This window comes from Pogona vitticeps, chromosome 1 (assembly GCF_051106095.1).
Source record: "Pogona vitticeps strain Pit_001003342236 chromosome 1, PviZW2.1, whole genome shotgun sequence".
Taxonomy (NCBI): Eukaryota; Metazoa; Chordata; class Lepidosauria; order Squamata; family Agamidae; genus Pogona; species Pogona vitticeps.
In genome coordinates, this window is record NC_135783.1 from 234,466,262 (window position 1) to 234,494,054 (window position 27,793).

A 27,793-nucleotide genomic window follows, 5' to 3' on the forward strand; every position below is an offset into this window, starting at 1 on the left:
GACCGCCGAAGAATTGATGCTTTTGAATTGTGGTGCTGGAGGAGACTCTTGAGAGTCCCCTGGACTGCAAAGAGAACAAACCTATCAATTGTAAAGGAAATCAACCCCGAGTGCTCATTGGAAGGACAGATCCTGAAGCTGAGGCTCCAGTACTTTGGCCATCTCATGAGAAGAGAGGACTCCTTGGAAAAGACTTTGATGTCGGGAAAGTGTGAAGGCAAGAGGAGAAGGGGACGACTGAGGATGAGATGGTTGGACAGTGTCATCGAAGCAACCAACATGAATTTGACACAACTCCGGGAGGCGGTGGAAGATAGGAGGGCCTGGCGTGCTCTGGTCCATGGGGTCACGAAGAGTCGGACACGACTAAACGACTGAACAAACAAACAAAACTTCCCTCATAGACAGGGGGAATGCTGTAAACATCATATATCTTGACTTCAGCAAAGCTTTTGACAACATGCCCCATGATATTCTGATTCTTAAACTAACTAGGTGTGAGCTGGGTAGAACAACTATCATGTGGGTACACAGCTGGCTACACAGTCATACACAGCGGTTGATGATTAATGGCTCCTTCTCAAACTGAGAGGAGGTAACAAGTGGGATACCCCAGGGCTCAGTCCTAGGCCCACTGCTCTTCAACATTTTTATTAATGGTCTGAATCAGGTGATGCAGGGAATGCTAATCAGATTTACAGATGGCAGGAAATTAGGTGGAATAGCTAATTTAGGTGGAAGATAGAAACAAAATTTAAAATTATCTGGATAGGCTTGAGGACTGGGACGAAAACAACAGAATGGAATTCAGCAGGGATAAGCGCAAAGTACTGCATCTAGGAAAAAGAAACCAAATGCAGTTACAAGGTGGGGGGATAACTGGCTCAGTAATACTACAAGTGAGAAGGATCTTGGAATCATCATAGATCAGAAGCTGAATATGAGCCAACAGTATGATGTGGCTACAAATATATATATATGCTATTTTAGGCTGAATTAGTAGAAGTATAGTTTCCAAATCTCGTGAGGTACTAGTTCTCCTATATTCGGTACTGGTTAGGGCTCATATTGAGTACTGTGTCCATTTGTGGACACCATACTTCAAAAAGGATGCTGACAAACTAGAGCAAGTTCAGAGGAGGGCAACAAAGATGATCAGAGGGCTGGAAACTACGCCCTATGAGGAAAGACTGAAAGAACTGGGCATGTTTAGCCTTGAAGACCTCAAAATGTCAGATGCAAGGGAGGGCATATCAGGAGACAGGTATCTATCTAGTTGTCGTGTGTGCTCCCAGAGGTGGGACCACTGTAAAATACAGGAAGCTGGACTAGATGGGCCCTTAGCCTGATCCAGCAGGGCTCTTAAGTTCTTATGTAAGACTGAGGGGAGATATGATAGCACTTTCCCAATACTTGAAATACTGTCATACAGAGGAAGGGAAAAATCTGTTCTGTATCATCCCAGAGTGCAGGACATGCACGATGGGTTCACGTTACAGGAAGTCAGATTTTGGTTGAATATCAGGAAAAACTTCCTGTTAGAGCAGTATGGCAATGGAACTTGCTCAGTTATGGATGTATTCAGCATTATCGTTTTATTCCGTGATTTAAGGAGCTAGCCTGCTATAACCAGTAGAGGGTTGGGAGTCGTCTTCAAAGATTGATCCTATAACTTCTCGGTCAGCCATGAAAAACTTCTTACTTGGCTAAACCACCTCATAGGTCGAGCGTAATGATTACCCTGGAGCTCCACAAGAGAAGGCGGCTTTTGTAAAATACTCGTAAATTAATAAACTGGACCCAGGGCGCCAACAGTGGGAAGCAGGGTGGTGGTGGAGTGGGATGATGTTACTTTTGGAGGAGGTAGCTTGCAGCACGACTGCCGCCCCGTTTCTGTGAGGTAACCCTTCTCCCCTCACAACTCCACTTCTGTGGGCGCTCCTTCTCTTTCCATCAGGTAATCCACCACAAAGCAAGCTCCACTTCGGTGGCTCCTCCTCACTTTCCCCACCTGAGCCTCAGGCAACCGCCGCCCCATGGTGCCGGGGTGGAGCGGCAGGGAGGGCGGAGAGCCGAGCGAAAGAGCCGAGCCCCGCGGCTGACCTCAGCGCCTGGGAGCGGCCAAAGCGGCGAATCACGCGGCTGACCCATAAAAGCGCGCGGAGTCGCTTTCGCCGCCGAGTGCTTGTGGCTGTCTCTGCCGCCGTTGCCGCCGCCGTCGTCTTGGCGCACCGGGGTCGCCACTTGCCTCGCCGAGGGATTTTGCTTTGGGTTCCCGGGGCGGTTTGGCCAAGGAAGAGCGCGAAAGATGCTGTTTTGGCACACGCAGCCGGAGCATTACAACCAGCACTCCACGGGCAGCTACCTGCGGTGAGTGAGAGCCGCCAAGCCGGGCTCACGCCGCGGGGACAGGAAAGGGGTCAGCGCTTACCGCCCGCGGGACCTCCCCCGGGTGCTGCAGCCAGAGAGGCGACAGGAAGACATGGCCGCGGAGCAGCCGTCTCTCGGGGGCTTTTCTCTGAGGGGCCGCTGCTTTGCCAGCCCGCTTCGAATTCGGTTTGGGTTGTGCGGACAAGACGAGGGGGGCGGCCAGGTCTCCAGGGCGGCGGCGGTGGGTGGCTGGGGAGACCGGAGTTGACGGACTTTGGAGCAAATCTCGCCGGGTTGAAGGGGGCTTCCTCCCAGGTTAGAGTGCCTTGGATTGCAGCCCTAAAAGCGGCTCACTGAAAAGCCAATGTCTGGCCTTCGTTAGTGGCGCCCTTGGGACCCGCGCGTTAGGGTGCCGGGAGAAAGGGGCGCGTCAGGGACATAACGGGCGTTAAGGATTTAGAGACGGGCCGTGTCATTGGGCGCCGGGGGGCGCTGCGGTCGGCTTTTCCTCTCACGCCGTCAGTAGGAAGCGCCTTGCCGGCTCTTCGGAAGGAGTAAACGAGGCTCTGCCCGCAAGGAGCTTGCGCTCTCAGGAGCAGCTCGTGCTGCAGAAGAGGAAGAAGGGAGAGCAACGGGTCCTGTGTGTATATAGCCTAATACGGCTTCCTTCCGCCAAGTTTCCCAAGTTCTGAAAATGCACTTGTTGCAGCGATGGAGCGTGTTGGGATCGGGTGTGTCTCGCGAGTAGTTCGCCGACGGAAAAGCTCCGAATGGATGCAAGCGGGCTCCACGCGCTGCTGGTTCGTGTAATGCTTTGGCTCGCGGCCGCTAGAGTGGTAGATGAAGCCGCTGAAAGGCGAGCGTCTGTTGAGGCGAGATGTTGTGTGAGAGCGCGGAAGGGTTCTGCAGTGCGGGCGTGCCTTGCCTAGGCAGGTCTGGCAGTTGTCTTTCGCTGTGGGTATCTTAGTGGCACGAGCTGCGACGGGTCTTGGCAGACGTGGCTGGTCGAAGTATGGGGTGGGCTGAACACGTGAACGTTCTCCCAGGTACGGAAGGGTCCAGCCACGGGCGCAAATTCCACTTCGTATTGCTTCGGATGGACTAGGTCCTCCTTAATAATCTCCCATTAGGACGATGGTTAAAAGCTGGATGGTTATGGGTAAAGTGTTCAGTCTGCTCCGCTGATTGAGGATGGATCAGTGCATGGTCTGGATGAGTTAACTGATTTATATATGTTAGAAAAAGTGGAAGGTCAAAGGTGAAATTGATTAACTCAGTAAAGGAAGCCACAGCTTCAGCTTGCAAAGACTGGAGGGGGCTGTTAGATAAGAAGACCTTTTGGAGGTCATTAATTCATAGGGTCATCCAAAATCACAAGTGCCTTGACAGCACACAAAAACTAGCATGGGGACCACACTGTGTGTATTTCTGTCACTTAAATCATATTCTCTGATTTCTTTTTCACAGTGCATGTTGTAGGGCATAAAAATTATACATTTGATTTCATGACTTCATATCTAATGATGGTATTGCATCTTAAAGACAATCAAATTGTGGCATAGGCTTTTGAACACTTTATCTGATTCATTGTGTTAAATTGGCAGTTACATACACACCTCAAGTATGTAGATCAATGTATGTATTCTCTCTACAGTGATATGAATATATACACACAGGTGTATGCATCTGCTAGTTTCGAACAAAACTTTATGTGTCTTCTTTTGACTGCGTTGCTGTTATGTCATTAAGTCACTTCTAAGTTACAGATACTGTACTCTAGTAGGTGTGTGTGCTGTTCAAGGACTGGTTTACCATCGCAAATCTGCCTCTATGAACTTCCATGTGTGAGGTGTTCAAGGAGTGGTTTGCCATAGTTAACCCATCTCTGTGAACTTCCATGGCTGAGCAAAGATTTGAATCCAGGTCCCCTGCACGTTAGACCCTCTGCCCACCGACTCACATGAATACATTTCATGGTGCTGGGTATACCATTCTTATGCAAAAACAAAATAAATATGATGGAGTGTACGACAATGAAGAAGATGTTGGCGTACTGTGTTAGGCTCAGCTTCTTTAAATGGAATACAGCAAAACTAGATTTAAATACATTTGTCCCATGCTTTGGAGTCAATCAGTTTGTTCTTATCTTTCTCCCTCCCTCCCTCCCTCCCTCCCTCTCTCTCCCTCTTCCTCTTTTTTGTGCTATCTTGCATGATTAAGAGATCTGAAGATCTTGAATGCTTCCACACTGGGCTGGGCACCTTTAGTTGATCCTAAATAAAGATGCTGTTTCATAATAACTTTCATTGCAGTAGACTAACCGCTAACCTTCTTGAAATTTGGAAGAATAATTTTGTACCACATTAAAAACTAGCCCAATTATTAACTTAGACTAGAGTCCATTTTATAAAATCCTTAACTTCCTAAATTAAATTTGAGCCTGGGAATTTGTAAGTGGCCTTTCAGAAGTATCTGCAAAACACTGGTGAACCTTGCAGATAAGAAAGGCCAGTTATCTAGGGATTTAAGATGTATGACCTCACCCACCCCCTCATTTGAATGATGAGTAGATCCTTTTATTCAGTGTAGTTATTTGGCTTGTTTAATCCATTTCTTTCCTGCTTTATTTCCACATCGGTCACATTTTATTTAAATGTATTTTAGGAGAAAGGGACAGTGGGCAATGTAAGAGCAAATTGGAAACCTCCATCCAAACTTTTGTTACAGAAGATTATACAGTACATATATAACAGGGAATGCCTTTTCAAATAAAAGTTGTTTTATCTGTATGCTTCAGAACATGATATCGTATGCTGTTTCAGGTCTCAACAGTCCACAGTAATATTATTTGGATCAATTGGCGTATATCAACTAGGCAGCCAAGCATTTGACTTTACATATATCTTCATCAGTTTGTCCCAAAGTTTACAAATGTTATTATTTTAGATTAGAACTCCCAAAATCTTATTAACCCCCCCCAATTCTAGTCCAAAAAAAGTGATACAGTATTTCTATCCTCTGGTTTCAGTGAAGGCAAAATTAGGATAGGAGAAATTGGCTTTGATATTGGAGCCATAAAGTCTGTGTTTAGTTGGTAAAATACAAGGAATTGCAAAGTTAACCAGGCATTATGAAAAACAATGCAAATCTTTGATCACTTCTAGGGCTTCTGAGACAAAGATGGAAGTTATGACCAAACCGTTGTTTGAAAATATAAAACCTGGATCTGTCACACATAAGGAGGAACTTGGTAAATTGAACATTTTAGGAGGTGGTACACAAGGTTAAAAGTTGGTAAAGAAACCAAATGGGGTAGCATTTCCTAATGACTGGAGGATACAGATCTACTGAACAACTTGTGGAACCTAATCAAATTAAGGCACATTTTTGTGAAATCTTATAACAATCTAGAACTTGTCCAGCTTAGGGAGTAGTCTTTCTTAACCCTAATTGGCATACTCCTGCAGGCTCAAATGTGTCCTTAGGACAGGGATTATATTTAGTAACAAGATCCTGCCCTAGTAAAGTACAAGGGGTACTGCTAACTGTTACTGCTTTGCTTTGATATAAAATGTTAGACTTTCTATAAAACTGTTCTATGCAGTTCTTAAGCTGTCAGGATTGTGAATCCATTCAGAGGAATTCTAGCTGCCAACTGTTGCAAAAAATGCACACTGCTAGAATGGCAAAGCAACATTTAACATTTCCATGGAGTAGCAAAAACAACACTGAAATTTGTGGTGTCTGAAAAACTGATGCACGTTATTGGATGTGTGTTTTTGTGTTCTAAAGCCCAGATCATTGGCATCAAGTAACTCAAACACACCCAGTTTCATTTAAATGAGAACTGCAATCAGATTCTGGTAGGGTTTTCCAAGAACTGCTGATGTTTTTTAAAAAAATGTGTTCTTGAAAATGACACTAATCTTAGCAACAAACTATTGCTTGTAGCAGTGTTTTGAATTTTTGTCTCTATATGAAGTTCTTTCTATCTAGTATAAGCTGCAGGTGGCTCATAAAGTAGATATGGGTGTATAGAGGGTTCATAGTTGTGTTCTTTACCTTCTAGATCAGTGGTTCTCAAACTTGGGTCCACAGATGTTCTTAGACTATGACTCCCAGAAATCCTAGCCAGCACAACTTGTGGTGAAGACTTCTGGGAGTTTTAGCCCAAGAACACCTGAGAACCCAAGGTTCGTTTCTAGATATAGTACTGTCTAGTGATCAAATATTCTCCCCTTTCATTCACTTATTTATTTATTTAACTTATATGCCACCCACTCTACCCAAAGGTCTCTGGGCGGTTTACAACAATTAAAATACAATTAAAATACAATAAAAGATAAAACGATTAAATACAATTAGATGCTTAAGTGGCTGATGCTGCAATCCTGCATTTCTTTACTGCTATTTAAGCCACACTGAATCCATGACAGTGGCGAAATGTACATGTATAGGATTACACTGTTAGTCATCCCTGAGAAGTCTGGAAGGAGAAAGGGGGGGAGTTCCATAGGAAAGTTTAGAGGTAAAACTGGGATGGGTGAGAAATTAAGAGTGAGATGGTTGTCAAAATTGGAACTATGGGGCCCCTATACCTTTAACACATTTGTAGAAGAAAGCATATCAGGAAGTGTACTTACTCCTCAACACAACTGTTAAAGGTACAGGATGCCAGTTTTCTTTTCCATGTGTCTACCCTAATTGGAATTTTTATATCATCTACTGTGAAAATAAACTTTCCAGATTCTTTAAAGAGTCCTGTTAAATAAGTTGTGCAACATTGTGCCAGTGGTATGAAGCGAGGATTAATGTTTAAATGAATGTAAATATTCTCTGTATTTTAATCCCCTTCCTGGTTCTAATACCTGCGTACTAAATCAAGATCTTCCTGGGACAGCTGCACAAGGTGTTTATCAGCTGAAGTGGGTGGAATTCTCCTCTGCAGACTGAAGATGATAATCTTCATAGGTCACTAGTAGTGGTGCCTCAACTTATGAACATCCCGACATATGACCATTTCGAGTTATGACCAGCTCCGGCCGCAAAATTTTGCTTTGATTTACGGCCAGAGCTTCGAGTTACAGTACAACCAAAAATGGTAGGGAAAAAGGCGGGGAATTCAAATTGCTAACCGTTGGTGGCGAGGAGGCTGCTTCTTTGTAGCTCTTTCACCCCAGCAGTTAGAGAGTATGCGATTGGAGGAGGCTTGGGACTGCCTGGTAAGGTAAGGTGCTGCTTTCTACTTTTTAAAAACTGTTCTGGTTGTGTTCTGCAGTGTGGTTTTGAGCTGGGGGTTATGTTTCTGTGCTGTGATGGGTCTTGGGAGGTTTGTTTTTTTTTTGTTCCCCCCCCCCCATTTCTGATGGGTCTTGCGGGGTTTGTTTGCTTTTTGGACCCCCCCCATTTCCAATGGGTCTTGTGGGTTTGTTTGCTTTTTGCTTTGCTTTTTTTGCATTTCTAAAGGGTCTTGCACGGTTTGTTTGCTTTCTGCTTTGCTTGTTTTCTGATGGGTCTTGCACAGTTTGTTTGTTTTCTGCTTTGCTTTTCCCCCATTTCTGATGGCTCTTGCATGGTTTGTTTGCTTTTCTTCCCCACCCCCCTTCGACTGGAACAGATTAATTGCATTTCCGATGGGTAATGCAATGTATTTTGTATTTATTTTTTTGGTGATTTTTTTTCATTGGCCGGAACAGATTAATTGCATTTCAGTGAATTCCTATGGGAAATGGTGCTTCGACTTACAACCATTTTGAGTTACAACCGGAGCTCCGGAACCAATTAAGTTCATAAGTCGAGGCACCACTGTAATGATTTGGAGTGTTACTGGTACTTTGTTCTTGCAAAATAGGTATTGATCTCACCTTTTCTTGGATTGCTGGTATTGTATGCAATACAGGTTTACTACATGCAGCTTAAGTTTCCAGGTAGCCCTAAGGGAAGCTGCTGTGCAAAATGCTGGAGTGTTGTGATCAGTCAGAATTTATAACACTGGGCATAATGGTCCATTGGTCTGACTCAATAAAGTGACTCCTGTGTTTAATTCTGGCCCCTTTGAGCCTCCAAGATGCTGTTAGACTCCTATCACCTCTGGGTTTTGATCCTCAAAAACTCACACAAATTTTGTCTTGGTAGTGCCAAAATATTTTGTCCTTGTTTTCCCTTCCTTTTCTCCCTCTATTTTGAGAAGAGAAAGGACCATGTATACACACTCTTATTTCACTTCTACTCATCCAATTGATTAAAATATGGGAAAATGCACTTTCCTCCACTGCCTAGCACTGGAAATGAACCAAGTGTGAATCACAAGGTAACATTCCATAGGAAAAGTTTGTGCTTTCAGTTGGTTTATATATATAGCTAGCAACATTCTTCAAGATTAAAGCGTATGAAAAATGTCGTGTGAATGTGCAGGTGAAACTTCCAAGACCTTCAAGCAATTGGTGTGTACACATCTCGGTTTGTCTGGGTAGAATTAAATTATAAAGATTTCTTAGAATTATAGAACCACAGAATAGTGGAATTGCAAAGGGCCTATAAGGCCTGTGAAGGCAAGAGGACAAGGGGACGACAGAGGACGAGATGGTTGGACAGTGTCATTGAAGCGACCAACATGAATTTGACACAACTCCGGGAAGTAGTGGAAGACAGGAGGGCCTGGCGTGCTCTGGTCCATGGGGTCATGAAGAGTTGGACATGACTTAACAACTAAACAACAACAGCATAAGGCCATCAAGTCCAGACTCCTGCTCAATGCAGGAATCTAAATCAAGGAGATTTGAGTGAATCTCTTTTGGGAAGGAAAGGGCTAGTATCCCTCAAAAGTCCACACAATCCCTTTTTGTTCTCCTGACTTTCCCCTTCACCTAATATAGATGGTGAGTGTTACAGAGGACTGTAATTTCATGTTGTGTAATTTTGTTATCAGCCCAGCCCCTGGAATGGGTGAAGATATTGATCAAGCCATTTTTCAAACAAAGAAAACAATATACTTCAAGATATTAGAACAAAAGCAATGCAAACATGGGTGTATCACAGTACTTGAAAAGTACTAGACTAACTTTCTCTGTTTAGCCTGGAGGACTGCAAAGACAGGTATTTTTCTGGAGTGTCTCTCTTAAAGCATAGGCTTTGGAGCACCTTCCTAAAACTTAGTGCCAGGAATTTTAATCAGCTATCTCTTAAACTTCCTCCCTTAAGGCAAGAGGGAGAAAAGTACTCAGGCTGTCCCAGATACTAACATGACTTTTTTTGTGGAGAGCCCTGTTGCTTCTTTGTCTTAGCATGCCTTTGAGCAGCCTGAAACCCTTACATGATGATTCCATACTTGGACATCCAGATGTTCCTGCTCTTCAACTTCCAGAAGCCCTGATTGCTGACTGTCCTGGCTAGGGCTTTTGGGATTTATCCTCCAATAGTGCCTCTGGCCACAGGGTTGGAAATCACTAGTCTGACACATCGTTGGTTTGTTTAGTCGTTTAGTCGTGTCCAGCTCTTCGTGACCCCATGGACCAGAGCACGCCAGGCCTTCCTATCTTCCACTGCCTCCCGGAGTTGTGTCAGATTCATGTTGGTAGCTTCGGTGACACTGTCCAGCCATCTCATCCTCTGTCGTCCCCTTCTCCTCTTGCCTTCATAGTTTCCTAACATCAGAGTCTTTTCCAGGGAGTCTTCTCTTCTCATGAGATGGCCAAAGTACTGGAGCCTCAGCTTCAGGACCTGTCCTTCCAGTGAACACTCAGGGTTGATTTCCTTCAGAATGGATAGGTTTGTTTTCCTTGCAGTCCAGGGGATTCTCAAGAGCCTCCTCCAGCACCACAATTCAAAGGCATCAATTCTTCGGCGGTCAGCCTTCTTTATGGTCCAACACATAGCAGTTTCTTATTTTAAGTAAGATGTCTTTATGATGGCAGTGTCCACATGACATCAAGTATCTCAACTAGAGATGGGGGTATTCACATTTGTATATAAATACGAATACCCCTGCACAGGTGGACATAACACCCTGGGGCCAGACTGTCCACTCACCTTCTGCTGTTGCCATGGGCTCTGCGCTCCCTTCCTATCACTCTGGAGCTTGTGGTCTGTGAGCCACTCTTCGACCTTCCAATGAGGCTTGTCCTTCTGCCTCCTTCCAGGAGTACCTCGCAGACCATGAGTTCCAGAGCAATAGCAAGGGAGTGTGGAGCCCATGGCAACAGCGGAAGGTGAGTGGACGGTCTGGCCCCGGGGGGGCTGGACTCTCGTTACATCCACCAGTGATGGACTGGCCGAGCATGTCTCCAGACCTAAACCCTATTGAGCATCTGTGGGGCATCCTGAAATGGAAGGTGGAGGTGCACAAGGTCTCTAACATCCATCTACCAGCTCTGTGATGTCGTCATGGAGGAGTGGAAGAGGACTCCACTGGGAACTTGTGAAGCTCTGGTGAACTCTACGCCCAAGAGGGTTAAGGCAGTGGTGGAAAATAGTGGTGGCCACACAAATATTGAAACTTTGTGCCCAAATTGGACATTGTTACTTAGGGGTGTACTCACTTTTTTGCCAGCGATTTAGACATTAATGGTTGTGTGTTGCATTATTTTGAGGGGACAGCATATTTACACTGTTATATAAGCTGTATACTCATTGTTTTACATTTTAGCCAAGTGTTATTTCTTCAGTGTTGTCACATGAAAAGATGTACTAAAATATTTATGAAATCTGAAGGGGTGTACTCACTTCTGTGATATACTGTATGAGCAGCACACTTTAACTGTTAATGTGCTGTAACTACTTTGTTTCTAAGGTCCAGTTATATAGTGCTTCCCCCTTTTTTCTTGGTTAAAGTTTAGTATCATGATTTCCAATTTGCACTGGAAGATTCCTGGTGGAGGGGTTTCTTATCCTTTTTGCCTTTGTTCCCTCAAAACAAAACACACTTCTCAGGTTGTTCCACAGACAGGTTAAGCATCCCTCTTCCACCACAAACCAGCTTTCCATTGCAGATTACAGCTTCCATGTTTAAATTCTTTTTAAAAAATCTGAGGAGAAAAAAACCCTGTGCAGCTCTAGCAGCATACAAAGCCTGTCCTAATGAGTACAACTTGTAGGCTCTTTGAGCTGCTTGTAGCAAAGTCCAACAGGCTGCCAGGAAATGTTCCAATGACTATTGGCTTCAGCTCTGCTCGCAGATACAGATAGCAAAGGACACAGGTAGCATCAAGGGAATGTATGACGGCATCAAGCAGGGTTTAGGTCCAGTAGAGAAGAAATCTGCTCCCTTGAAGTCTGCTGCAGGCATGATCATTCAGGACCGAGCACAGCAGATGGACCGCTGGGTGCAGCACTACTCTGAGCTATATTCCAGACAGAATGTAGTAACTGGAAAGACATTAATAACATTGAGTGCCTGCCTGTCTTGGAAGAGCTGGACAGCAAACCAACTTTAGCAGAAATACAGTGGTGCCTCACTTGATGACGATAATCCGTTAAAGCAAAATCGCTGAACAGCAAAATTGTCGTCAAGCGGAAAAAAACCCTCAATTGGAATGCATTGAAAATCGGTCAGTGCATTCCAGTGAGGGAAATACAGTCGTGCCCTGCTTTACGATTGCCCTGCATTATGACAAAACCGCATTACGACAACATTTTTGTGATCGCAAAACGATGGTCTGAATAGGCTTTTTTTGCTTTGCGATGATCGGTTCCCTGCTTCGAGAGTATCACAGGACGTGAAGGATGCAAACATCATCACATTGTATAAGAACAAGGGAGACAGGGGTGACTGCAATGCTACCGTGGCATCTCTCTTCTCAGCATTGTAGGGAAGCTGCTTGCCCATATTATGTTAAAGAGACTCCAGGTGCTTGCAGACAGAGTCTGTCCAGAATCACAGTGTGGATGTCGAGCTAATAGATCCACCACTGACATGGCATTCTCCCTCAGACAGTTGCAGGAGAAATGTAGGGAACAACGATAGCCACTCTTTGTGGCCTTGATAGATCTCACAAAGGCCTTTGATTTGGTTTTTAAAATCCTTCCCAAGATTGGGTGTCCACCTCAAGTCCTTAACATCATCAGGTCCTTTCATGAGGAAATGTAGGGCACTGTTTTTGATGGCTCAACATCAGATTTTGATATCCGAAGCAGAGTGAAACAAGGCTGTGTCCTCGTGCCGACCCTGTTTGGGATCTTTTTTGCTGTGCTCATTTATAGAGATTAGGACAAAGTAGTCAACATAGAGATGTGAAAGCTGATGGAGAAAAAATCAGCTTCCTTGAAATGAGATATTGTAAAACAGCTTTACCGCTAGAAAGACAAATAATGAGTTCTAGATTAAAACAAGTCTGAATTCTGGTGAGAAGCTAAACTAAAGCCATCTCTGTATTTTAAATATATCATGAGAATACAGGACTCCCTGGAAAAGACAATAATGCTGGGGAAAGTGACAGGTGGTAGGAAAAGATGGAGGCCTGACATGAGATGTATAGCCTCAACAAAAGGAACCCAAAGGCTTTGATTTGTAAGATCTGAACAGGACTGTTAATGATTGGAACTTTTGGATATCATTACTTCTTAAGGTTGGATACGGTGGATACGGAAACACTGATTGGTTCAAAATTGGGAAAGGAGTACGACAAGGCTGTATATTGTCTCCCTGCTTATTTAACTTATACGCAGAATACACCATGCAAAAGGCTGGACTGGAGGAATCCCAAGCCGGAATTAAGACTGCCGGAAGAAATATCAACAACCTCCGATATGCAGATGATACCACTCTGATGACAGAAAGTGAGGAGGAATTAAGGAACCTTGTAATGAGGGTGAAAGAGGAGAGTGCAAAAAAATGGTCTGAAGCTCAACATAAAAAAAAACCCCAAATATCATGGCCACAGGTCCCATCAGCTCCTGGCAAATAGAAGGGGAAGATATGGAGGCAGTGACAGATTTTACTTTCTTGGGCTCCATGATCACTGCAGATGGAGACAGCAGCCATGAAATTAAAAGACGGCTGCTTCTTGGGAGGAAAGTGATGACAAACCTCGACAACATCTTAAAAAGCAGAGACATCACCTTGCCAACAAAAGTCCACATAGTCAAAGCTACGGTTTTTCCAGTAGTGACGTATGGAAGTGAGAGCTGGACCATAAAGAAAGCTGACCGCCGAAGAATTGATGCTTTTGAATTGTGGTGCTGGAGGAGGCTCTTGAGAGTCCCCTGGACTGCAAGGAGAACAAACCTATCGATTCTAAAGGAAATCAACCCTGAGTGCTCACTGGAAGGACAGATCCTGAAGCTGAGGCTCCAGTACTTTGGCTATCTCATGAGAAGAGAAGACTCCTTGGAAAAGACCTTGATGTTGGGAAAGTGTGAAGGCAAGAGGAGAAAGGGACGACCAAGGATGAGATGGCTGGACAATGTCATCGAAGCGACCATCCAACTCCGGGAAGCAGTGGAAGATAGGAGAGCCTGGCATGCTCTGGTCCATGGGGTCACGAAGAGTCGGCCATGACTGAATGACTAAACGAACGACTTCTTAAGGTTGCCCAAAGTCGGAAGCAACTTGCCAGCATACAACAACAGAATGAGCCAATGAAGAAAACATTATTAGTTTTAAAAATATAAAAGACATTTACTTCTTGATACTGCATACACGTTCATGACACAAATGTAAAAAATCTTTCCACCACATTAAAAATTTGTGATATGTGTTTCACAAAATTAACTCGCATCATGCATTTAGGTGTTCCTGATTATCATTCCTTGATCATGGCCCAACTTGTTTGGAAATTTATAAAGACACCAGATATGGACTGCTGTGGCCTTCCAGGTGTTTCTTAACTGCAGCTCTCTGATCATTGTCTGTGTTGGCAGGGCTGATGGGAGTTGTACCCCACCAACTAATGATTGATATAAGTATATCGACCAGTTTCTCACCCTGACTGATACATTTATAATGTGAGACAAATGTATGTGAAGAAGAAAAAACACCAGGGCATTTGATGTGCATTTGCCACAATTTTATATTTGGTGTATAAGATGCGTATCTATTTTATTTTTAACACTCTACCCTGAAAAGTAGGATCACAGTAATTCTAGGGAAAGTGTCAGACAACTCTAGTTAATGTTCTAGGATAGTGTTTTTGCAGGAAATGGACATGGAAAGAGCTTTTCTCACCCTATTAATTACCTTCATGAATGGGCCTTCAGTGCTTCTGTATAATAATTCTGCTTCTCACACAGGTTCATCTTACATTGACATGCCTTATTTCTTTCCTTAACCCCATTGCCTTCTGAAAATTTATTTCTTATTACAAAAATCAAATTCTTAAAGATCAATTTCTTGAAATACAGACTACAGTGTATTTATTTTAAACTCACTTCAGTGAATCTTTTAAGATGTCTGATTAAAATATCAGGCATTCCATCTTCTCGTCAGCACCTCATAACTCTGATTTGTTGTCAGCCGGTGACTTTGTTGACCTTGTGTTCTTAATAGGGAACAAATTTTAAAGTAGTTTTGATATGGTAGATGTACAGGCTAGCAGTCTGATAGGAATCTGGAGTGTGAGCCTGTTGTACAAGAACAATGTCCATTTTACCCAAACCAGAAGACGCTCTCTGTTTTAATGGTAAATCTGAGTCACTGGCCAGTCTCTCTAGCTTTCACTCCCTCTCCCCTCTCTCTGACAGACTTTCTTCATATTTTGTCATTTTTGATGTGGTAAGGGTGGCTGAATTGTTTTTAGTTTGGAGCTGCCTTTCTGAGCTAGAAGTTTCTAGGAAGAGGTAGTCTCTGGGAGGATAAATTGAAAGAGACTGTTTATAGTTTAAATGGGAGAGGTCAGTATGAGGGGGTGTAGTTCTATAGTCCCCCCCCCCCGCTTACTTGCCAACAACTGAATGAATTCAGCTGTGCGTTTAGGAAGGAACTTGAGGAAAAATCAATTTCCTACTTAGCACAAGAGCATCTTTATTTCTAATTGTAAGACAACAATATTCAGACAAAATCTAATTCTTGTATTCGATTAAAGTTAAATGTTAAAAGTTGTATATGCATACATACAAGTCAAAACGCCTCCTCCCCCTGCATGCTACATTATTTCTGAAACCTTCCAGGTTGCTACACTGCATGCATGGGACAGAGTAGTAGCGGCAGTGTGACTGTGTTTGCAGAATTTGTAGTACAAAACTGTGAAGGGAAGAGCTGCTAAACTGAATTAATTTTGTTGTGGATAGTTCTCCCCCATCGCTGCCTGGTATTGGGTGACTTACATTTGTGCCCTCTGGTCTTTTCTGTTTAATTCCATCTCATTTGCTACATATTTCTTTTAGGGAATAATCACACGGGGAAATAGATCGCAATCTGGATCACTTGTGCGGCAGTATTTTCCCAACAATCACACAATGACGAGGGAAATGTTCTCCAGCCTGACCCAGCCCATCCTTTTTTGCTCCAGTAGAGTTTTTACTTTGAGGGCCTGGAATGAAGCAATTTCCTAGCACGGTACTGTAGTTCCCAACCTTGGGTCCCCAAGATGTTCTTGACCTGCAACTCCCAGAAATCCTGGTGAGGGTTTCTGGGGACTCAAAGTTGGGAACCACTGCCCTAACAGACAGAATGCTTGCTTTAAGGGACATAAAGGTTCCCTTGACATTTAGTCCAGTCATGTCCGACTCTAGGGCGCGGTACTCATCCCCGTTTCCAAGCCATAGAGCCAGCATTTGTCCAAAGCATTTGTCCGAAGCTATGTCCGAAGGGACATAGCTTCCATTAAATCAACAATTTTTTGTGTGGTCAGATACGTGCCTTTGCAGCCATCTGATCGTATCTTAGTTGGCATCTGCTTCCTGTGTATCTGATCATAGTAAAAAAGTACTCAGTGGAAAATAGGTCTTGCACATTATAATGTAAATCTTTTTATAGTGATTCTATGTTCTATATTTCAAGGAATGTTTGATTGCTAACTGGGTGTGCACTGTATTGTTTCAGTGATGTCCTCGCACTGCCAATCTTTAAGCAGGAAGACCCTCAACTCTCTCCTGAGAATGACGCAAAACTCCCTCCATTTCAGTATGTGCTCTGCGCAGCTACATCGCCTGCTGTGAAACTCCATGAAGAAACTCTGACTTATCTCAACCAAGGTAGGACTGGCACAGAATTAATGCATAGGTCATTTGTTTTCAGGTTGAATGAAGCACATTTTATATTTAATTTGGCTTGCTAGTTATCAGCCATGTGATCCGTGCTTGGTTGGGAGAGTTCAGGGATTCGGTGTGCTCTTTTGTTGAGCATGGTAAAGGAAGAGTGAATTAGAAGTATAATGTTATCCTTAACCAGTAAAATAAAACTTGTAGCTTCTTATCCTTTTTCAGAGAGAAACACAGCCCTCTACCCTCATGCCCCTTAAAGGTTGACATGAAATTCTTCTGATAAAAACTGTTGCTTTGTTAGATGGAGTTGTCTTTGTTTCATAGGCCTGAAGGCAGTTGGTAGTCCCAATGTGATTTGGCTAATTGAATCAATGGGATTTGCATATGTTCTGACATGCCATTCAACATTTGATTTAATGAGTCTGCTGTCGTTTAGATTAGCAATTGGATTTAGACCATTATATTTGGATGAATTTCAAAGAATTAAAGAATTAATGAAATTTTCAACCTTATACTGACATTTTCTGACAAATGCCCTTAGTGGCTTTGGACATTACATAATACAAGAGGAACAGGAAACTCAAGTAAATCATGCTTAGTGTTCATGCTCTTTTGCAATGTCTGAAGTAGAAGAGTCGCATCTTTGTATGGAATGAAATATGCCAAGTCTTGAGTTGGGAATAATCAGATTTAAAAAGGGTATTTATCTGTTTCAGGAGCAATTATGGGCAGGGTGGATTTAAAAACCAATATTTTAAAACATTAGTTTGATTTAAATCATGATTTTAAATTTTAAAAATTGGATTTTTATTATTTAAATTAAAAATGATTTTTCAAAATTTAAATTGTTATTTAAATCAATCTGATTTTTTTTAAAAAATTATTTTTATCCACCCTGTGAGTGAGCGCACAGGCATTCTCAAAGTAGAGTAGAACTCTCAAGGATTTATCACACTAAAGCTGACGCCGATAGTATTCAGCATTTTAAAATAATAAAGATTCCGTACGATTACAAACAGGAAAAGGGATAGAGAAACTAAGGATGACACTGAATTGGCACCAGTGAAGAAGAGTGTGCTTGCTACCTACTTCTAGTGAATGACTTAATCAACACAAAGTTGCAGAGAGAAATTAGGTAAATTACTATGAAGGAATCGGCATCACTCATGCAATCCTAGCCATTTTAATAGGATTGTCAATAGTTACCAGCATTATATTAAAGACAAGGAGGGGAGCTTCAGGATAGAGATAGACACAAATTGACATAATGGCAATTGCAATTTATCAAAGTCCACGAATCGTGCATTTATGATTTTTTTTCAGACAGTTTTTTCATTGGTTCATTACTGCTCAGGTACCTAGAGAAATCCACTGTCCTCCCACTCCCTTCCCACTGCCCCTGTTGCCTCCCTGCATTTTGCTGCCACTGCTGCCTCCTCTGCTGCTGCTGCTGGATCAACGGGAAAGGCAGCCCGGCTGGCTCCCACAAGTCGACTGCCTTTGCAGAGGCTGAGGCTTTCATTTTTTTTATTTATTAATTTTTTTAGCAGCAGAGAGTTGCCTGCCAGCCAGCTGCCTCTGCACATGCACCCACCTCTCAGCTGAGACACGGGCATATATGCACAGGGAGCCAGCCTGCGGGAGCCAACCAAGCTGCCTTTCAAGCTGGTAGTAGGAGCAGAGGAGGAGGCCGCAGCAGCAAAAGCTAGGGAAGCGACGGGGGGCAGTGGGAAGTGGGTGGGGTAGTGAGTGCCTCTCAAAAAAAAAAAAATTAAAAAACATTTTTAGAGACAAATCCATGACTTAAAAAGCACTTAAAAACTGCCTGTTTCATTGGTGTCATCATGTTTGATGAACATGAATTGACAAATTAGTGATGAATTAGCTGGTTTCAATGAATTTTCTAATTTGTTTTTTTGCTTTGTGCCCATCAGGAATAGAATCAGTAATAGTTGAAAAATAGGGCTGATTAGATTTCTATGTTTTTTTTAATTCCCTCTTATTTTTTGTCAGTAAGCACTGGCTTAAGAAGTGCAAATTTTTCAGCAATGTCTTCAAGATGGATAGAAAGACTAACCTAAATAATCTATGCAAACACTTACGAATTCTCATAAAACAGAGGTCTCAGTCAAAGAACTATTAGACCCAATTTTAAAAAGGGTTTAAAATAGATTATACATTGTCTCTTCCTATTGCTCCGGAGCTCACAGCCTGCAAGCCAGACCTGGTAGGAGGACGAGCCTCACTGCAAGGTCAAAGAGTGGACCACAGACCGCTAGCTCCAGAGCGATAGGAAGGGAGCACAGAGCTCACGGCTACAGCGGAGGATTAGTGGATGGTTCGGCCCCTGGGGGCTGGACCCTCGTTATGTCCACCTGTTCAGGGGTATTCGTATATGAATACGAATACCCCCGTCTCTACTCACAAAATAGAATTAGCATTTATAATCCCCATTCCATTATTAAATACTTGAACTACAACATATTGATTTTAAATTGTTTTCATATAGGTTTTAAAAAAAAACAAAATAACAATAAAAAATAATTCAACTTAAATTAAAAAAAACCTTTTTTTAAAAAAATCATTGATTTTTTTATTCATCCTGCTCTGTGTTACTCCAGGAAGCAACTTGTCTTCTAGGAACAAAAATATTTCTCTCTCTCTCATACTCAGATGATCACTGTGTCCTTATCTCAATGTTTACTATCTGTGATTTTTCTTATTTTTTTCCTTGATCTTATCAAGAATTTATTCTCTGTTTCTCTCAGCCATGCCACTGTCATTTTAACTTTTTCACCTGCTCTGCACACCATCTGACAAGTTCTTTTCATAGTGTAAGGATGATCTTGGGCAGGGGTGGTGAACCTTTTGACACTTCAAGTGTTTTGCGTTATTGCTAGAGATGGGCACAAACATCGGTTTGGAGGTTCATGCTAGTTTCCTCTCTCCATCTCCCCGGCCAAGGACCCACTCACCTATCAGAACACACTCCTCTCCTCCTCTTTGGCTGTTTGACCAGTCCCCAGCAGGAGGACAGGTTTGCCTGTCCCACCTCCTTGTCTGAGTGGGCAAACAGCCAAGGAGACCTGGCACGGAAGCCCATGCTCCTGCCAGAGAATGATTAAACAGCCGAAGAGAAGGAGGAGAGGAGCACGTGCCAGCTGGTGAGTGGGGAGGTCCAGCTGGGGAGAGGCAGGGGAAGAGAATATGAACTGGCAGAAACCTCCAAACTGAGGCTTGTGCCCATCGCTGGTTACTACTCCCACAGTCCTTTATTATTGGCAGTATAGCCGGGGGTTCTGGGAGTTGTATTCCAAAATATTTTGAGTGCCAAAAGATTGCAATCCCTAGAATTTATTGACACAAAATTGTCAATAAAAGCAGGAGGAACATAGATGATCACTCTACCCTCCCTTCATTGACCACTGAAGGAGCAGAAAGAATATTCAGCTTCAGTTGCTATTGAACTACAGTGCTCACTGGGGGATTGCATGCCCTGCCTCCCCGGAGGGGTATCATGGCAAGCAGGAGAACAAATTAGCTCTGTACCTAGGCCAGTGCTTGATTTCTTCTTCCTTTCTTCTTCCTTTCTTCTTCCTTTCTTCTTCCTTCCTTTCTCCTCCTCCTATATCATTGCTGTTAGATTGTGAGCAGGAGCAATCTTGCCTTTTATTTTTGCATAGTGCTTAGGAAATAGATGCCTGATAACTCAGATTTTTTTTTTTATTGATACGCTGTTTGTATAAATTCTTATTGTTCTGGTCCAAATAAGCCATTTTTAATCACAAAGTCATTTTTTTCAAACAGTTTGGCTGGAAAAACCGTATCACATAGAAAAAAAAAAGAAACATTGCACTGGAAATCTGACATACAAGTGCTGCTTAAAGCACAGAACCTCATGTTTGGTCCAAAAGACCTTTCGTTTTAAGATACTCTATTAGTTATTTCTTTGTAGAAGCACTGTGCTTAAATTTTAATCCAAGCACTTCCCAAAGGACATAGGCTGACTGTTTAAAACCTGTTCCTTTCCAAACCAACTGTCAGGAAATACTATGTTTAAATCAATAATACAACCTGATGTAACTGTAGGAAGCCCTTGATTATACTGCAGGTGTACAAAAAAGAAATACCTCTGCAGGGGCCCCCTAAAGGGGTCCTAAAAATTATAGGTTATTTCATTCTGGGTATAAGAGTTTGGTGAACAAAGGCTACAGTCTTACTAGAGATTATGTACATTTCCTAGGAATTACGGCTTCAGTCCTATGCTGGTCTGCTGGGGAAGAGGTCCTGCTGAACTACTTCTGTGTAACATTGCACTGTAGATTGTGGGAGGAAGGTTGAGACCAACGTTTGAAATGTTCTCTTTTTTTTCCGGACGACATTTCCTAGAAGTAGTTAACAAGTGTGGTCACTGGTGAAACTATCAGAGTGGGTGAGTGTGGTTATGAGAGTCATAGTCCAAGAAGTAAATTCTCAAGGGGACATAAAAAAAATTAGGAAAGAGCAGGTTTATAAAAGTGAGGATGAATGAGTGGAACGAGAATGATCATAAAGGTTAATAAATGGTTGTAATGAGGGCTCCACCTTGATAATTCCCTATTTTTAAAAAATGCAAACACATCTAGATTTCTTTTAATGTATATAATCAGTCTGGCTATATTATGAAGTGGCTTCCCAGTCTGTGAAATATGAAGGTCTATCCAGGCCTTCCAAGAGGAGACTAAGTACCAGAATAGTTGATCTAGACCCAGAGCTCAGAATTTACCCAGGAAGCAGATGTTGGCAAGGGATTGTGTTTGATAGACAGGCTACTTACAGGGGACCCAAGACATGACAATCCTGACGGGTACTTCTTGTCTTTGCCTTGCTAAAAATCATGCTGCCTCTTGTGTGGAATATACTGCTGAACTTGGAAGTGGCAAATGACAGCTCAACTCGTTGGTCCTCATTAGAGATGGGGGGTATTTGTATACGAATACAAATACAGTGGTGCCTTGCTAGACAGTTACCCCGCATGACAGTTTTTTTGCTAGACATTGACTTTTTGCGATCGCTATAGCAATTCGCGAAACAGTGATTCTTATGGGGGAATTTCGCTGGACAATGTTTGGTCCCTGCTTCACAAACCGATTTTTGCTGTGATTTTGACAGCTCCCTCTGTGCTCGCAAAACAGGTGTTTTCGGGACCTAAGCTTTGTAAGACAGTGATTTAAACAGCTGATCAGCGGTTCGCAAAGTCGCTTTCCTATGACTGATCTTCGCTAGACAATGACAATTCTTCCCCATTGGAACGCATTAAACAGGTTTCAATGTATTCCAATGGGGAAATGCTTTTCGCTAGACAATGATTTCGCTAAACAGTGATTTCAGTGGAATGGATTATCATTGTCTAGCGAGGCACCACTGTATCCTCCCACAGGTGGAAATAATGAGGGTCTGGCCCCATGGGGTTGGACTGTCCACTCACCATTCCACCGTGGATGTGTGCTTGATGGAGCCTTCCTATCGCACCATTGTCCACAATGGATTAGTCACTCTGCTACCTGGCAGAGAGTCTTGTCATCCCAGGACTAGCTAATCCATTGTGAAGAATGGCATGATAGGAAGACTCCATTGAGCTCACGTCCACAGCGGAATGGTGAGTGGACAGTCTGGCCCCATGGGGCCGGACCCTGATTTCCACCTCTGAGGGGATGTTCGTGTTTGTATACGAATACCACCCCCCAGTCTTCATCTGTCTCTTTTGGAGATTTCTTCCTTAGTTCTCTACATGAAAAAAATTATTGTACTTGTGCCAAGCCTGCAGTTTTACCAAGCCTACTGATAGCTCCCTTTTACGAGAGAATGGTGGTACTTTGGCTGCATAAGACAGTTAGGAAATAAGTTTGCTATAAGTATGTAGGATATGTGTAAGTAGGACAAAATGATTGTTATATATGGTGATGGTCAATAGCTTAGTGGTGTAGATCTCCGGCTGCAGTGCCAGAGGTTGAGAGTTCAATTCCCCACTTTGCCTCCTTGAGAGGGGCTGGACTTAGTGAAACATATGGTCGCTTCCAGCTGTGCAGTTCAATTGAGTGAAATATTTTTATTCTTAATAGTAAGGAGGAAGTGATGAGATTTTGTTGGAAATGTACTTATTGAAATTTTGTTGGAAATTTACTTAGGAAAAATAGTAAATTTGAGTAGAGTACTTGCACTGGAGGTTGATTTGATTTAAATAGGATGAATTTAAATTAAAGCAGTTTAAATCATTATTTAAATAATTAGTCAGTACACCGTTTTTTTAAAAAATCCAATTAAAATTTTAAACATCTGATTATTTTATTTTTAAATTTTAAATCAGATTTTTGAAATAAAATGCTTACTGATTAATGATTTAAATTGATATTTAAATTGTGGTTTGAATTGATTTAATTTAAATCAAGTCCACTCTGCTGAACTAAAATAGTTGAGTTCCCTAAAGGATAACCTATTCCCCATCTTGATAGGATTCCCAGAACAGGAGTAGTTTGTAACTGACCCCTGAAATTAGCCACATGCGTTGTGTAAAGAGTGGCCTTTTAAAATAAGCTCTGTGCCTCTAACTAGAGGACATTTTAATGTGCAAAGTTGGAATAAAAGCCTGTTAGCTGTCAACTGGTCTTAGAAATCAGCTGTTTCCTAATTCAAGTGTAAATGCCACAGAACATTTAGAACTGGACTTGATCTAGCAGAGAGATTTCTGTTCAGTCCCACAAACACACTGTTCTTTGCTTTCTTCTCCACACACAGAATATTGTTAACAAGGGAAGAAAGTGTTAAAATATTATTTGACATGTTGAAAGAAGGAAAAGCAGGATGAACAATAGAACATCAGATACCATATTTTTCTGTGTATAAAAGAACACTTTTTTCTTAAATAATTTGAGAAAAAAATTGAGGGTTGTTTTATGTATGGAAGGCTGCTCTTTACCACTGCCTTTTGCGAAGGCACGGGGCTTTAGCAAAAAGGAAGGGGAAGCATTGCTCTCTTCCTTTTTGCTAAGCTCTGTTCCTTCTCAAAAGGCAAGGAAAAGCAGTAGTCATTTTGACAGCCGCTTTCCTTGCCTTTTGCCAAGGCACCGGGCTTAGCAAAAAGGGAGCCCTTTGATCCCTGCTTTTTCTAATTTGGAGTTAGAAAAGGGGGGTGTCGTCTTATACTTTGGGTCATCTTATAAACAGAAAAATATGGTAGATATTGCTTTCCTCCATCCCATTAAATATTGTAATTAGTTACCTTTTCTAAGGCAATCACATACACTTTGCTCACTCATTAAGCCTATTGTCAACACAACTTTTGTAGTTTAAAAGATCTTACCCAGTATTCTGCTTTATGTTTGAGATTTTATTTCTTTCTCTGTCAGGGTTGTGTGGTGTACTGTCTCCCACCCATTAAAAATGTATTTGATTACTTGCTTCATGAAGTTTTAGCTTTATAATTTCGTTTGTAACAAAGCAGTCAGGTTTTTTTGTCATGGCTTGATAAACAAATCATTGAGGTGACACAATTGTGCTCAGTTTTCTTGAGTTTATTCTATTTCTCTCAGAGACAGACAGGACTCTACAAATGTTGACAGCAGTGTACAAATATATACAAATATATCAGCAGGTGTAGCACTATTCTTGACATCATAGTAACCTGTACAGTGGAGGATGGCAGAAGTCTGCACCTTGTTTTGTCTCTGATCTTGTGTATGGAAAATATTTTACAATTTTCTTGTCCTCAAAAAAAAAAAAATCTTGAAACTGTTCTTGTGCAAAAATTATGTATTTTGTGAAAATGTCACAGAACCTTATATTTTGAATTGAAAAAAATTGTCCTCAATGAAGAGGGCATTGTTGGAAAAAAATGGGCAACTTCTCTGAGCTTTTCATTCCTAAAAACATTTTTTTCCATCAGGAATTGCATGGGGACAGAATAGGTTTCATGTGTGAAAAAATTACATTTTGTGTTGGAAACATAACAAAATTTTTGGACAAGCACTGTTTCATGTTCTTTAAAATGTCTGGCCCGATAGGGAGAAAACTACTGAAAAGTTTCAAGCTTCCCTGCAAAAATAATGTAGGAAAAGAGAGTCTTACATCCCTAGTGTATGGTACAGTATCAGATCGGTTCCAGTCCTGTGCTTCTCTCTCCAACTTTGGACCTGAAAGAAGAAGAAAGTAGGGTGGATAAAAATCAGTGAATTTTTAAAATATATAATTGATTTAAATCAGGTTTTAAATCAGTTTACTTAAAAACAATTGTAAAATTCAAATCATCCCAAACGATGTGATTTTTAAAAATTGAAATTGTGATTTAAGTCAATTGATTTTTAAATCAAATCTGCCTTCTGGATTTGAAGGTGAGAAATTGGAGAGGCCAAGACAATCCCACCATATGCGGACTAAAGCTTGGGAGGAAAATGGGCACTGTTATCACAAATCCCAGAGAATGATAATTTTCACAGTGAGTGAAAACGTGGGAGTCTGACTTCTTACTGTATGACACAGCTTCCAAATGTTAGCTTTGTCATTCCTTCTTTTGTCCTAAATGTTTCAGTGAGATGCTGTTAGATTCATATGGCATTTAACTGTGAGCAAAAATAGCCTTAATAAACACAAAGAGCTCGTAAAGCAAGTAAAAAGACAAATATAATTGCTTCATAACTTACCACCAAGGAACATTGTGAACCTAGCTGGTTTTACAACTTTTTTTCATGGAGAAGCACTGCATGCAATTGCTACTTGCCTAGTAGTAAAAGCAAAAGCAAAGCATGCTGCTTATATACTGCCCTATAGTGCTTAAAGCACTCTCTGGGGAGTTAGCAAGTTAATTTATGCAGGCTATACATCCCCCCCCCCGAAAGATGGATACTCATTTTACTGACCTCAGAAGGATAGAAGGCTGAGTCAACCTTGAGCTGACTACCTGGGATTGAACACAGTTTTTGGCTGCAATACAGCAATTTAACCATGAGGCTCTGTGTAATGTCTGTTGCTGTGTAATATCTGCTGCTTAAGGACATAGTCTACCCTATGTGAAGACCAAAGTCTAAAGATTAGGATTTAAGTATTTAAAAGTATGAATAAACCTACTATAAAGAACTAAGAGAGACTGATAAGATGAATAGCAAAATATCATGAGCCATTGTGGCTAATGTTTATTGGAATGCACCTTATGGTGACTTTTGCTATGGTGTCCTTCCAGTGCAAAATTGGTTCTCACATAGTACTATTTAACATTTTTCTTTAACTGCATTATGGTTTCAAGTATTGAGAGATCTAGAGCATGGAGTATCTCTTCACTCTGCTTCTTTCCCTAGAGTTCCCAAGAAGTCATTGACATGTGGAATGTTGAGCCGGGTACTGGATAACGTGGCTTTTGTTAAGCTCCATGGTGGTTCCTCAGTGGAAATCTCAGTAATGACAGATGAACATTTCTTAAAGGCATTACTAGAGATGGGATTTTTTTTTTAAAAAAAGGACTGCAAATCCCATAATTCTCCATTCTAGGAGTTCCAGTTGATAGACACTTTACAGACACCTGAATTTGGCTCACCTAAGAGACAGGCCTAATCTAGGAGGCTTTGAGGTCTAGGTAGGCCTAGCTCTGCCTAAGCTTCTTGTTTCTGCCCAAATATTTGCTGGGAGTTTTCTCTTTGAACAGGAAGCTTGGGCAGAACTAGGCCTAGCTAAACCTCAAAGTCATCCAATTTGACCTTTTGCTCAGTTAAGTCACATTTAAGTGGCTTTCAGGTAGAACTCTCATAATGTAGAATTATAGGATTTATAGTCCAAAAATTTCCACCCCTAGCAGTTTCTGTCCAGTTATAAATTTGCTGCCGGAGAGTGCTCCATGTATTTCTTATTATATTTTCCGTTCATTTTCATTAATAAGGCTTTGTCACCTTGCCATGTAAATAAAGTGTAAGCCGTAGCATGGAATTTGGCCCAGAATTCTCTGCTCTAGACTGGGGTTCCCTGGCAAATGCTCAAAATTTCTTAGCATATGAACACAGAAAGGATTGAATGCTGTCTTTCAATTGAATAGTTCTTAGTCTTTGCTCCTCCAAGTGTTTTGAATATGAACTCCTAGAAACTGCAGTCAGCATGGCAATAGAGGTTCTGGAAGTTGATGTCAAAGCTTCTGAAGAGCTAAACAGTAAGAGCTTCGATTTTACCTCACCATATGGTTGAAAAAAACCAGACCTGATGCTTTGTATGTTAAGCCTCCAGTGTCAATAGCACTCACAGTATGGGCATAATTAATTTGTTAGTCGCAATTAAATTTTATGTATTGGGCAAAATTCCATTGGCATGAATTTACTCAACAAAAGCTCCATTTTGCCCCGTAGAACATTTTAGGAATCTCAGGACTCTCTCTCTCTCTCTCTCACACACACACACACACACACACACACACACACACACACTCACTCACTCACTCACTCACTCTCTGCATGTGCGCGAGTGAGCTGTGAACTGGATTGCCACTGGATTATTGCTTCTGTGATCCAGAGTGCTGGCATTGATATGGGGAGTTAAAGACTTCCCACCCACCCTATTCTGAGCCTCCAAAAGGTTTCTGACAGGCAAAAAGCGGGAAGGTCCTAGGGACCTAAAATGGGAGGATAGGAACTTTCTAGTTAAAGTTTCCTTCCAGCAAGTAAACAGAATTTAATTAAAAGTTTACTTCCAACAAGTAAGTTTACATTGGCAGGATTTTGGATATTGGATGAATGGGTTAGATAAACACTTGTGTACATTCTATTGTTTTAGTAGATCTACTCTAGTTGGGTTTTGCCTAATCTTCAATTTAGGATCAAGTATTGGATGTATATCTATCTTACGTTTATGTTTTAGTAATATTCTGTAGGCACACTGAAAACTAGGATTTTGTCATTTCACTATCAACTCCTAGCATTTTTCTTTGTAAATATAGGTTTTTCTATGTATTTTTAGCTTATATAAGTGAAATACTTAAAAAGTCTCCCTGGTTTGTTACTAAAAGAATTCAGTGCCCCTAGCTGCCACTATGTTGAGTGTGAAATATACCATATTTTTCGCCCTATAAGATGCACCCCCCCAAAAGTGGGGAGAAGTGCGTCTTATAGGGGGGAAGTGCATCTTATAGGGCGAAATCGCCAGCTTCCAGGACATTTTCTGAGGCTTGAAAGCCTCAGAAAAGGTCCTGGAAGCTGGCGATTTCACCCCCACTGGCCCCATGGGGGGTGGGGGGAGCCTCGCAAGGGCCCTGGAACAGACCCTAGGACCCTTTGGAGGC

The 27,793-nt window shown here is 41.9% G+C and overlaps 1 protein-coding gene and 1 long non-coding RNA gene across 2 annotated transcripts in view; one reads left to right on the plus strand and one right to left on the minus strand.

Moving 5' to 3' along the window:
* Window positions 1–2,128: 2,128 nt before the first annotated feature.
* The window catches only part of TFCP2L1 (transcription factor CP2 like 1), a 56,442-nt gene continuing 30,777 nt past the window's right edge, over window positions 2,129–27,793 (plus strand). The window contains exons 1-2 of the mRNA XM_020805679.3: window positions 2,129–2,370; window positions 16,346–16,497. Coding sequence (XP_020661338.1) covers window positions 2,309–2,370; window positions 16,346–16,497 — 214 coding nt within the window. The 5' untranslated portion in view covers window positions 2,129–2,308. The remainder of the gene's footprint in view (window positions 2,371–16,345; window positions 16,498–27,793) is intronic.
* Window positions 18,344–26,790, minus strand: LOC144583601 (uncharacterized). Its single transcript, XR_013537502.1, has 2 exons — window positions 25,182–26,790; window positions 18,344–24,674 (listed from the first exon to the last, which is right to left on the minus strand). It is a non-coding gene; the product is annotated as an uncharacterized LOC144583601 (long non-coding RNA).